At 39.6% G+C, this 13,888-nt stretch overlaps 1 protein-coding gene across 1 annotated transcript; it reads left to right on the top strand.

Moving 5' to 3' along the window:
- Window positions 1-6,119: 6,119 nt before the first annotated feature.
- Window positions 6,120-9,399, top strand: LOC109908300 (homeobox protein Hox-C10a-like). The gene is made up of 2 exons (XM_031794579.1): window positions 6,120-6,946; window positions 9,071-9,399. The coding sequence occupies exons 1-2, from the start codon at window positions 6,196-6,198 to the stop codon at window positions 9,349-9,351; spliced, it is 1,032 nt and encodes a 343-aa protein (XP_031650439.1). The 5' UTR covers window positions 6,120-6,195; the 3' UTR covers window positions 9,352-9,399.
- Window positions 9,400-13,888: the final 4,489 nt, after the last annotated feature.

Here is a 13,888-nt window from a genome sequence, read left to right as displayed (position 1 = left end):
TAAAATGTATATGTTTTCACGCATGAGAAGTTTTATAACATGTTGGCATGAGCTTTAATAGCTATTTCATATTTCCATCGTTTCTTGTGGAAAATAATGTATAGATAATGCATTTGGGTTATGTTCTTCTTTGAGAGGATGCAGAATTACATTCAATGTTGTTATCTCTCTCTCGCTCTCTCTCTCTCTCTCTCTTTGTGTGTGTGTGTTTTTTCTATGTAACACACTACCCAGTCACCCTCCAGAATGAAGCTGAGGGCGGAAGAGGGGGATGTTGTTTGTGACAGGAGATGAGGAGGGAGATGCTAGAAGGCAGAGATCAAGGCTAGAAGACTTCACTTGTCACACCCACCAACCTTGGCCCTGGGACGATGACGTCGGTAATTTGTTGGATTTCTTTGCCACACATATTCACCGTCCTCTGCAGAGGCTCGAGACTCCTCAAACTGCCTATCAACCACAGGGGGCCAGAATTCACCCCGGAATGTGTTGGTCGCACAATGGGAGAGCATTGTTTTGTTTCCTTTCCTTCAATAGGCTTTATAAAGTTATAGGACACTAGAAACATCATGTTATTCTTTTGATGGATGCTTTTATTCATACGTCATTAAAATGTAGGCCTACAAGGAATCTTCGATATTGAATTACATTTTATTTTGTTTTAGTTGTCTTATAGTTTTAATGTGATGGTCGTGGTTGATCCTGAGAAACGACGAGAGAAGGGATACTATGCAGCCGGCGGTTGGTTCAGTTGAGCTGATCCCGTTGGGCGCTTGGCTATTAGGAAGGAAAATGGCGGGTCTGTCACAGACGAACGCAATGAGACGGCCTGGAGATTTCGTAAGAGCAAGTACATAGCAGGTGATTCAATCATGTTGAAAAGGAACTAACCTAACAAATAGCGAAATCTTGAATGACTCTTTTCGAAGTGATAGTAGCTAATGGTTATTTGAATGGATTGTATGGCATTTTAGGCACCGATCAAATAATTAGAATGTATGTGTTTTTGACTCCATGTATGTGTCATTGTTATGGTTTATGTGTTTTGTGAGTACTGAAGGACTATTTAATTTCTTTTATGTTTTTAACATTCCTTTATCTTATCCATACATGGTTTCAGTTGGGAAGTATAAATACACTGTCTAAATTACGTGTCGTTGTAATTAAAGGTGGATTTCTTGAAAATATGTTTGTGCTCAATCATTTTGTCCACATTTTAGTCAGGTGCTATGTCAGGACTAGTTAAACAAAGGTTCAATAAAAATAAATAAATAAAAACAAAGGTGGTTTATAACAGGAGCGCAGTGTTTTGAAAGCACAAGCCCGCGCTATCAAGTTCCTCAGAGTCTAACTTAAAGGCCTAGATTTTGAAAATAATTCTGCAATGAGTTCTTACGTGAAGGGAGATGACGCACTCAACATATATCCAAATGACAACAAATGAACAAATGAACGGGTGCTTACAACCAACAAATAGATTACATCAAAAATGAAAAATGTCCATTTTGATACAAATTACAATTTAATATTTGTTTTGCAATGTGTTCTCGCCATAGTGATTTCCAATGTACATGCGCTTATACGTACATAGGTGGCTTACCTTCCCCCTATGTGATGAAAGCCCAAAGCTGTAGATATACAGTAGCCTACGTCGAAGAAACTAACCTGCGGTCCCTTGTGTGGTCGTAACCATATTGGAATGTAATATAATATCAATGTGTGCTTTCCGATTACCACCTTTGATTTATAATTGTCTTTAAGAAGCTACATGCCTCAGCCATACATTCCCACATTCACAGGGTGTGGACGTCTGCTTGCAAGGAGCTCAACCTCGTTACATCAAATTGGAAAGATATATCATGGTGGTCATGGCGGCCTGCAATGCAAACTAGTTTTGGCGTCCCTCGGTCTCTATATGCTCAATATGGGAAGGGGATGGGCGGTTTATGCGTAATCCTGAATGTGGGTAGCCTGTCTGTTTTCTTTACTCGGCATGATGGTAAATATATTAGTAGACTGAATAAAGTTTAAAGACGTAAAACATAAATGTGCCGGTGCTTATTTTATACTAAATACAAATCAACAACTATTTAGTAATATAACGAATGGAAAGGACATACCTACGAGCAAATGAAACGTACCCCTACGTCTGTGTGTGCGCGCACGCTTAAGTAAGTAGGCCTGTACATACGTGCGTACATCTCACGGCAGAATTAGACGTGTTCCAATGTTCCTCAAACGCCAAAATTTCGAGGTAGATAGAGTAAGGTACAACTCACACACAGCATTTTCACTCAAGGTTATGGCATCGGTATTACACACATGCATGTCATGATTTCAGGATGCTGGTTTCAGTTTGCAAACTTAATAGCCTCCTAAAGGTGACATTACAGCAGCATTTAACATTATCTCTCTATCATAAAACAATAAAAACCCATTTGAGAATACTTTTTCATTTTATAGAATATAATATAATGCCATACCCATAGAGAATGATAGAGGCCTCTAGTGGCCAAAAGGCCATATCAGCATGGGCTCCCTGTTGGAGTCATGTCCAACTGGGTCATCAGGAGGGATAAGAAATAGTAATGAAGTAAATTGACTACTTCAAAATGGAGATAGCCTCGATGGCGCTCATGCTGTCACAGGTGCTTAATGGCACAGATTCAAAGATGAGTCCTCGAGGTCATACCCCAGGTTCCATGTATGTGAAAACAAGAAAAGTGGTTTTAATGGAAATTGTAAGATCATAAACATAATATCCCTTTTTTCCATACATGTGTACAATTATACTATGTTGGTGCACTAAACTTACTCTAAAAATGAAACATTGTTTACATGTAGTTGCTTGTGTGTGGGAATGTTCAGAACGAAATCAAGACACACATAAATAGCGTTCAGCCTACAGGCTACATGCCATTGAAGAGCATACATGGACAAAAATATAAATTTTATTGTAAATTTCAGTATTAGATATTGTTAACATATTCTGAGACATGAATACAAAAATTGAATTCTAGCTTTAGAATGGAAGACTGTGAGGCCTAGATTCAATCAGATCAAGCGCTAACCGGTGATAGCAGACACCTGCATAGCAGATGTTTTGGTGGTTTTGGAGGTGTAGCTGCGTTGGAGCTGTCAAAACGGCGAGCAGCTGCTCTTGTGATCATTGTACCGAAAACACACCCACCTCACTCGCGTTAGAAGTTCAGAATTAGAAAGTTTAGGCGTTATAGAAATAATGACGCTCAAATTGAAATTCATTAAACGAAATAATGAAGGTTTCTATAATCCTAATGGAGGTGTAGATTACATCTCACATTCCAGGGTTCCATCTTGTAAACAAGGCCGCATGGATTTGCCAGGAGCCGCTTGTGGATTTGATAGCTCTAACTCAGTTCCACCTCGGACAACGCCAAAACAACCCCAATACAGATGTTGGCTAAAGCGGATCTGATTGAAGAGACCCCTGGATTCAATTTCTAACAAGATGGTGAAATGATGGACAGGTGAGGAAACCAATCAAAACAGTCTGGTATTACTTCTAGCGTTTAGTGGTTGGTGGAGAAATATCAGCATTCTCCAAAGCCTATATGTATTAGCATAATCTTCCTATTTGAAATAGGCCACAGCATTTAGCTAATATGATTTATTTTAGGTGAAAATGGCCTTGGCATCACACCATTCAATATACATAAACATGAATAATGTACATGAATTTCTGTTAGGCTATTAGCTAGACTATTTGTTACTTGTTTCGAAATTAATCAAAGAGTCTCTAATTGTCAATATGCTTAAACCTTTTTCATCCGGTTCGTTTGAACTTATTGCTATGCAACTGAAATTGCTCTGGTGTTATCTGAATTAGATTTAAGGAACAGAAGAAGTCGTGGGCCGATGGGCCAGACTTAAACAACCTCGAAATTCACGGACACGTTTCATTCAACGTTCCAATTCAAATGAGACATAGGCCTAGTAACCATTGTTACATTTTTGCATCAGTTTAGAATACAAGACGTGCAAAGTCTGATAATCCCTATTTATCATTGCTCGTGATGAAATTACATTTTTTTTTAAAGAGGTTGGATTGCCCCTTTCATTATAAAGCGTCATAGCCAACACACGAGCAATAACAACACTCAACACACAAGGGGCCCTGCATTGTTTGGCAGTAGTTGCTAAACCTGGTAGCCTACTGTTTGTCGATGTCACTGTATTACCTTAGTAATGGGAATATCAATCGTGTTGAGGATATATATTCGAGTATAAAACAACAAAACACTAGACATATGCCTTATGGAGAGCCATTTTCATAGGCCTTCGGCTGAAAAAACTATGCGCATCTTTTTGATTCTGGTGTTGACTCACACTGTGAAGGTGATTCGAAATAAGGAAACACAATCATCTAACATGCAAACCGTCCAGCAAATAGGATTTTTATACTCGTCCTCTTACATTTTAACTTCAAAACAATATGTGAATAGGAATTTTAAAAAACATGAATTCAAAGTAAAATGTTACTTTCGCCTTGGTTTATCAATATCAGAAAACATGAACTAGAGCCCTATTGTTATGCAACGTTTTAAATGCTAGAACGTTATTTTCATGGGGAAACTATAGTACCGTACACTCTGTGAAAAAAGGTTCTGGGTAGAAGCAAAAAGGTTATATTGCTTGCTTAATATATGACACCCCTAAAGGTTCTATACAGAACCCTTTGACCTTTGATCAGATAGCTTCTTCTTCACTGAACCAAAACGGGTTCCACATAGAACCGTTGGGTTCCATTTGGGTTCTTTAATGGAATTAATCGATATAGAACCTTTGGGAACCCAATTTCGGTTATATATTGAACCTTAAGGGGTGCCATATATGAAGCAAGCATAGAACCGTTTTTGGTTCTATCCAGATGTGTTTTTTCTAAGAATGGGTATAAACTATAGAATATAGTATATATATAACAACATATATATTCGCAATAGATTTAAGAATGTCTGAGTCGACGCTTCAATTAGTACTAAATTAAAAAACCTACACTAATGTCTGCTTAATAGTCTATATGTCCACATGAAATTACACTTGATATTGGTCTAGAAAAGTTCTGGTCCTTTGTCTTCAATAAACAATTTACACGTGGCATACATTTTGATATCACGCCTGCATTTATATGAATGACATATTACACACGAATTACAAACGACTTGGAGTGGAAAAGAAAGGCCAGAACTATAATAATCCTTGATATAATTTTAAACGTAAAGAAAAATATTTTACCACCAACCATTCTTTATAGACTCCTGATAAATTGTAGATGGATCATAGAGGTCATATTTAATTGAATAGCTTTTGGTGATTAAAAAAACACCTAAATATGCTTAGGCGTTACTAGGACTTCTAGGAGTACACATACAAGGAATAGCACTACCGTAAAATGCTCTAGAAAAATAGGGCTGCTAAAGTAATTAATGACAAAAATACACTTTGGAATACTCACATTGGTTAACATTTTAAATAGATTTTAATCGAACAAACGTTCTTGTGCAACTGCTGGTGCAACAACGACTAGTTACAGTTATTTGATTGTATAGGTTAGCTTAATGCAAAGTCTACCTCTTATGAAAATCAGTTTGCCTAACAAGTCTAGGCCTACCCGAGAGTGGGGCTGATAATATGTACGTCCATTGGATTGTCTTAATGTATTGACGAATACCAGAACTAAGTGACTTTCCTATAGTGGCGTTTGCAGCGACTTCCAAGAAATAATCATATTTATCGAATTATTTGCGCGGTCTTGTTTTTATGTTAGCCTATCTTAACGATTACTTATTGAACTATATTTCATTTCGGCTATACCCACGTAACTGATTGCAAAATATTTTCTCCACCCCTTTGTTCCTTCCTCCCGTGGCTTCCCCCCTAAATCCCTCCGCTAGGTGGCGCCCTTTCACCGTGCAAAAATCCATTTATTTAACAACTTGACCGCTTTGACGTCACCTTAGTCTGGAGCGTCAATGCCACTTCCACGCCGCTATTGGTCTGAAAATCACATGACATGGAGCTCCAAGAATCCATAATTATGTTGCTGATATTTTTGGCTCCAAAAAGTTGTCAGTGTCCTACTGTCCTTATTCTCCTCGAGAAAAACCGTTACCACAGGAACACAAAAGACACCAACAACACCAACAATAAAAAATAATGTCATGCCAGGATAACATTGCTGCGGGTCATTTCCTGATGGATTCTTTGATGGGAGGATCATCTTCTTCCTATAGAGGCGAGGGCTTCTCCAGCAGCAACCCAGGAATGTACATCCACTCGGCTGCATCTGAGTATGGATGCTCAATGATGAGACATTTTGGAGTAGTTGGATCGCCCCTTCCCAAAAAAGACGAGGTTCCTCCGAGTAGCCACCCTCTCGGCTCCTACCAAGATGCGCTTTACCTGTCATCCCAACTGGGCACTTGGACCTCTGTTTCTAAAACTAACAGTGACGAGCAACCTGTTGCCCAGTCCAGTTTACAACCGTGTTCGTTTCCAATCGACAACGTCAAAAAGGAGGCGTTCTGTTGTCTGTATCAGGGTGACAGTAGCAGCAGGGCTAATACGGACAATACAGAGTCGGCTACTTACATTCGGCTTGGGAACAATAGCAGCAGCCAGACGGACCAAACCGCTGTCTCGGAGGTGTCCGAATGTTATGGAGGAGTAAGAGGGGTATACCCAGGAGAGAGCAGGGGACAGCGAGAGGAGCAGTTCGGGACAGGCTTTGCGTCTTTGGCCCCGGTGAAGACATCTGTTGAATCACCAAGAGAATCAACGGTTAACAAATCTACGCAGGAGAAAGTTAGCGAGGAAACAGGCATCGAAGAGGAAGAACAGCGAAAGCGCAAGAAAGAAGAGAGTGCAAAGACTGACAGTTGTTCTGATAACTCTGACGAATTGAAAGGTAATCCAGAAAGCTCCCACCCCCCACTCTCTCTCTCTCCTTCTCTCTCTCTCACGCACACGCACGCGCGCGCACACACACACACACACACACACACACACACACACACACACACACACACACACACACGCACACACACACACACACACACACACAGTGCTATGTACTTACAATCCTACAATAAAGCCTCTGCTAGAGAGTATACTAAAATATCCTCTGCATGCATATCATTCAGTGTTTGCGTTTTTATATTGTTGGTTTGCTACTGTATATCTACGCTATGTATATATCGGAGACATTCTGAACAGGCCTAACAGGCCTAGCAGGGGTTACTGTGGCGACGGCACTTATCACCTTTCTATTTAATGTGCGAAGGTGAGTTGGGCAGTTATCATTGAAATTAACAAGATCACACACTCATAACGCGCGTGCACCGTAAAACAGATAGACCAGACAAACACAGTAATTATGAGGCCTCAATTTCCATAATTACTGTTTTTGGTAAAACAGTGTAGGCCTGCGATTTACTTTTTAGATTGAAATAACATTCATAAAGATGGAGAGGTAATACTACTTTCCTTACAGATCTTTGATTGAGAAAAGGCTTAAACGGCATTTTAATTATTATGGTGGATAGATAGCGTATACAAGGAAACACAAATGGTGAATATATATATATATATTGTTAACGAATGTTCAATGTATTATTATTATAATTATTATGATTATACAACTAAGATTCAACAAAACAACCATTAAAATGCAACCATCATTACAGTCCCCATAACATTCCAGTTTATGCTGCTAATTAGTCGACACTGTTTTCTCAACAGTGTCGACTACATATTTTCCGGTACCGCTATTTGTAGGCTAAATGCGCAACACATCGGGTTATTTTAATCGCTACAATGTAGCCTTCCTTTTGGTATTATGGACCATTCATTAACACTATATTATTCCCTTTGCGTCGTCTTTTAGGAGCGAAATAAGACCGTTGATAATCCAGAGATGCCCTTCTTATATTCTCCTCTTTTGTTTGAATTAATTTCATCAATCGTTTAAAAAGGTTTGGCATTTAATAGGCAATCAAAGAGTAGGAATAACAAACATGTTATCCATGTACCCTGAAATATGGAATATGCGTAATTAATTATTAAACTATTTCCAATCTAATTTGCGTGTCCGTATAGCCTCAAACCACATAAAGGCTATATGGTGTCTGGGCGTGTATAGTTCCCCTATAGCCTCAAACCACATAAAGGCTATATGGTGTCTGGGCTTGTATAGTTCCCCTATAGCCTCAAACCACATAAAGGCTATATGGTGTCTGGGCTTGTAAAGTTCCCCTATAGCCTCAAACCAGATAAAGGCTATATGGTGTCTGGGCTTGTATAGTTCCCCTATAGCCTCAAACCACATAAAGGCTATATGGTGTCTGGGCTTGTATAGTTCCCCTATAGCCTCAAACCACATAAAGGCTATATGGTGTCTGGGCTTGTATAGTTCCCCTATAGCCTCAAACCACATAAAGGCTATATGGTGTCTGGGCTTGTATAGTTCCCCTATAGCCTCAAACCACATAAAGGCTACATGGTGTCTGGGCTTGTATATTGTCTGTGGCCTATAGCACATAAAGGCTACATGGTGTCTGGGCTTGTATATTGTCTGTAGGCCTGTAGCACATAAAGGCTACATGGTGTCTGGGCTTGTATATTGTCTGTAGGCCTATAGCACATAAAGGCTACATGGTGTCTGGGCTTGTATATTGTCTGTAGGCCTATAGCACAGGGACAGACACTGTAGAATCACGTCAAAATAAATAGGCCTAAATTATGTTTCAATTTTAACTATTTGTATTTTCGTTCCAAGCGTTCCAAGAAAGGAAAAAATAGGTACTTATTAAACCCGTGTATTTAAAGAGCGTGGACATTTGATTCAAGCTCAAGAACTTGAATGTGCATTTGAGATAAAGACTGGCAGAGACCGTCCAGACATTGCCGTGCGGCAGTGCAGACCTGACGCAGACCAATTGGAATGCAGTATTTCTGATATAGTCTGTCTTGAACATGGAAGTAGACCTTCAGTAGGCCCATGCTCACCTTTTCCATGTTTTTATGTCTACAGATGATTTTACATTGGAAAATGCTCCAGGAAACTGGTTAAAAGCCAAAACTGGACGGAAGAAGAGATGCCCGTACACGAAGCATCAGACGCTCGAGCTGGAAAAGGAGTTCTTGTTTAACATGTATCTGTCTCGCGAGCGCCGTCTGGAGATCAGTAAGAGTATCGATCTGACCGATAGACAGGTAAAGATCTGGTTCCAGAACCGAAGGATGAAGCTCAAGAAACTCAATAGTGAAAGTCGGGGTCGGGATCATCTTATGGCGGCCTACAACTTCACCTGAAATTATATTATCTATAAAACCCTTCCATTTACACACACACACACACACACACACACACACACACACACACACACACACACACACACACACACACACACACACACACACACACAGTATTCCGTCATACAATGACAATATTTGAACGATACCCAAGAGTACACGACTTTATGAAGGAAGGACTTCAGCACTTGAGTTTGCCTTTCAACACATGAACATTAAATAGCGGTGCCGTTTCCATTGTTATAAAAAGCAAACACATAAGTGAAGGCCTGTAATGAACACCAACACTCAAGCAGCTTAGAACTGCGGGAATGAAAAAATACTTTGTTTTGTTTGTTCTTGAGCAATGTCCTCTTACTCCCTAGCTTCATCGTGTTGCCTTTAGTTTTCTGCTGCTATGTGTCATAGGCTATTCTTGCACTGGACTTTTTGCATCCACATTGTTGCTCGCGTCATATTTGTCCCGTTGATTATTCCTATAGAAAATAGAGTTTGTCCTTCCCCTTATTATCCATTTGGCACTATGTTAAGAGAGAGAGAGAGAAACAGAGAGGGAATGAGAGAGAGGTTGCGGATAAGAGAAATTGGGAAGATCATGGCCGTTTTAATAGAAGAGAGAGACCATTACGTTGATTTAATTATTATCCAGGTGAGCACAGTAAGTCAAGGTCATTAAATTCTAACGTCAGAATCGTCTCGTGGTAGAAGCGCACAGCTAGGGGTGGATTTTATGATCTGCAAATATAATGTGCTAGCTGGCTGCTGCAGTTAAGATGCATCGTTTAAAGGTGTGTGGAGGAGAGGAGGGACAGGCTACTCTACACATAGGAGAGGGTCTGCTATGCCTACTGGATAGAACGAATGCGCTCGGGGGGTTCCCTCTGCTATGGATGCAGGCTACAGCCTTCTATTGTGGATACCGCATCTCAGCAAGAAAGGAAACAGATGGATGATTATCAACAACAATTACAACGACAACAAGGACAGCATGGATAAATGAGGACCACGACGACAGAGGGTGTGTGAGGAAATGCAAGGTAGGACACAAATAGATATTTATTCTGCTGTTATTTTGAGATGAGTAGCCTATGTCCGCCGGTTGCTCAGCCAAAGGCACTTGGTTGACAGCTCTTGTTATTGCTGCTACTGGTCTTGTCTTTCATGTCTACATGATTGCCATTTCTGGAGACGTTAGAACAGTTTATGACATATTCTGATGTTCTTCAGCATTTTGTCTAACGAGCTTTCCCTTTTATTGGTTCGGCCTTTTTTAGACACCATGTATTATTCTTATATTAATAGTTTACACGATAAGCCTATTTAGGATAGCATGAGAGAGGCAAGAATATCATTCGGGTAATAGCTATGTTATTGTAGACATACAATAAAATCCTTACTTGGCTTTGAATATTTTTGCTGTTTATTTCGTTTCCCTTCCGGTTGGAACACCACGTCTCGCGCAGCTGAAGCGTGGTTTAGGTAGTTTCATGTTGTTGGGATTCGCTTCCTGGCTCCGCAACAAGAAACTGCCTTGATTACGTCAGTTCGTCTTCATCAAGGGCGACACTTTCGTTTAAATTACACCCTAGGCTCTGACTGAAATCATCACAAATGGCATTGTAAATGAACTGGAGCTTTAATAGCCGGGACGGACACTTTTTCTCCCCGGCTCTCATGTTTGTGGCGGGCTGTAAAAAGTACTCTAGCTTCTCAGATGGAGAATGAGTTGTAAACGACATGGGGTAGACGTTAGACCGCTATTGTTGCCTTATCATTTTGTTCCTGGTTTTTGGTTAGGTTTCCCCTGATTTTGGTTTAGGTTGGGTTTTGGTTTCTAGACCATGAAATGATGGGAATGTCCTTTACAGGCTTAGCTTGATCGGCCACCATCTAAAGATCACATGGCTATCAGGCCAACCAGCCAAATGTTGACATAATTCTTCTTTTCTCTAAAATGCGTCAAATATTATTGATCTTAAAACAATGTATGTTGTATTCATGTGGGCTCTTTAATCTTCTTCTGAATATAAGTTTTCGTTAGTCCAGTATTTTTCTGATTGTGGCACTGTGTGTGGGTTAACAGAATGGACCTTTGAATATCCCGTAGGTTTTGCTGACCTGTAACGCATTTGCCACCTGTTTAAATCAAGGGGAAATGACTCCATCGTCATAATATATTTACCATGACATTTTTATCGTATTTAACTAGGCAACTCAGTTATGAACAATTTCTTATTTTCAATGATGGCCTAGGAACGGTGGGTTAACTGCTTTGTTCAGGGGCAGAAGGACTGATTTTTACCTTGTCAGCTCGGGATTCGATCTAGCAACCTTTCGGTTACTAGTACAACGCTCTAACCACTAGGTTACCTGCCGCCACAGTTCCTTTGATTGTTTCCGTTTCCTCAACTTTATCAAAAGACAAAACGTGTTCTGATTCAAGAAACTTGGTCATAGACTGGATTTAGACTATAATGCGTCCAGAGGAAGAAGTCGTTAATAAAAAAAATCTAATCATTTACAAAATATTCATTCAATGGAAAGGAATTGGGTAGATTAGCCTATAGACGAAATACGCTGGGTATATTACATAATATTTATTTATGTATTATGTCCTGTTCCTATTTCATTTGTGCATATGTGGACAAATTGTATTTCGCAAATGTTATGTTATTATTCTTTATGAATCATTCATGTAGTTTTTTTATTTTTTAAAATTTAAATTGTACCTTTATTTTACTAGGCAAGTCAGTTAAGAACAAATTCTTATTTTCAATGACGGCACAGTGGGTTAACTGCCTGTTCAGGGCCTGTTCAGGGGCAGAACGACAGATTTGTATCTTGTCAGCTCGGGGATTCGAACTTGCAACCTTTCGGCTCTAACCACTAGGCTACCCTGCCGCCCCAGGGTTATGGTTATGTCAAGTTATCAGCATTGGAATGTTGGGCCATATAGGTTGATTTAATTTAATTTTATTTGAAATGTTTGTGGTAATAATTTAACTGATTTCATTCACATGACCCAAATGACAAGACGTGGCCGAGAAACATGTGTTATCCATTTTATTTGGAATATCATCTGTGTGTTGTATTCATAATACACAACAACATTATTTAATGTTGAAATTATTTCATGTTTAGCCAATAACTTTTTTACATGGCACAGTCAACGTCCCCTCACTGGGAGAGCATGTGTTTATATTTTCTTTCGCGATTTTGTCTTGTTGTTTTCTCAAACTCCCATCATCACAGCAGTAAGTGCAACTAGCAGAGACAGTCTGGAATCCAAAGTCATTTTCATTCAGTTTAGTGAATAGGCGTCTCCCCCTGGAATGCATCACTGACAAAGAGTTTACACCACTCCAAATAGCACCCACAGGAAACACACATTGCTTACACACTGAGACGTGCGTAATTCGCCCTAGTGTACAATTACGCACTAACGCACAATTACGCACTAACGCACAATTACGCACAGCCATTACGCACGTATGTAGCAACTTTTTAAAAATAAAGGTTCTCGTTACATCGATAATACTTTTGCCTCTTTTGTCCACAAGTTATTATTTCTCAAATTAATAGCAATTTCAATAGAAAATAGCATGCTGTCAGCAACTGCACAGTGGCATTTGATTAACCCATTTTAAATTCGAAAGCAGGTGAAGCACGGAAGAAGAAAATAAGGGAATAGCTAGGCTAATGGAGGTATTTGTTACATGTCTTCACAGTCCACTAGGCCAGTATCTCTGTCTGTGAGCGGCTAGGGAAGTACTAGAGTTGTTAACTATTAATAAAGGCTAACTCATTGTCACAACCATCCGTGTGTCTGGGTATGTGTAGGCCTAATGCTGGCTGATGTAAGGCTGGATCGTGTGAGAGCGGCTAGCACTGATTGTTGTGTGATGGCAAAACAAAATGTGTGCATGATTACTGCTATCTGAATAGGCATAACCAGAGGTATCTCGTACCGGATTCAAGCATTTGCGGTGGGCCTATATTCTGAAACGAAATGGTGCATCACAGTGGCAAGTAGCCTAGTGTAACCTTAGTGTGTGTGTGTGTGTGTCCATGCGTTGTTAATTTTATGAATTTTATGAATTGTCGAATATTATCAGAGTTATGAGGAGATAATACACTATACAGACACTATAGGCAATCATTTTCATAATTTCATAATTAATAAACATAATTTTAAAAAGGCGCCATCATGTTTTTTAAAGCCACCGAAAATCCGTTCTTTCTATGTCATACGTTTGTGTTATCTTTCAGTCTTCTGTGATGTATTTAAAGTGTAATGTTAGAATGCAAACTAAAAATGGAATACTATATCTGACATGGTACAAGTGTCTTCTTTTTTTAAGCCCATAACCATGTGTGTGAGGTGTATACTTGTTTCAAAGTAGATTTGTTTAAGACTACCAAGAAACACTCAGTGACCCTGATATAGCCCACTGCAGTAAAACGTTCAATTAGGCCTATGCCTATACTGTGTCAAATGTTCAAATGCAAGCAGGCACGCAGTGCAAGCACATTGATT

The sequence above is a fragment of the Oncorhynchus kisutch genome, linkage group LG17, assembly GCF_002021735.2.
Source record: "Oncorhynchus kisutch isolate 150728-3 linkage group LG17, Okis_V2, whole genome shotgun sequence".
Taxonomy (NCBI): domain Eukaryota; kingdom Metazoa; phylum Chordata; class Actinopteri; order Salmoniformes; family Salmonidae; genus Oncorhynchus; species Oncorhynchus kisutch.
This window is presented reverse-complemented; position numbering and strand designations above follow the sequence as displayed.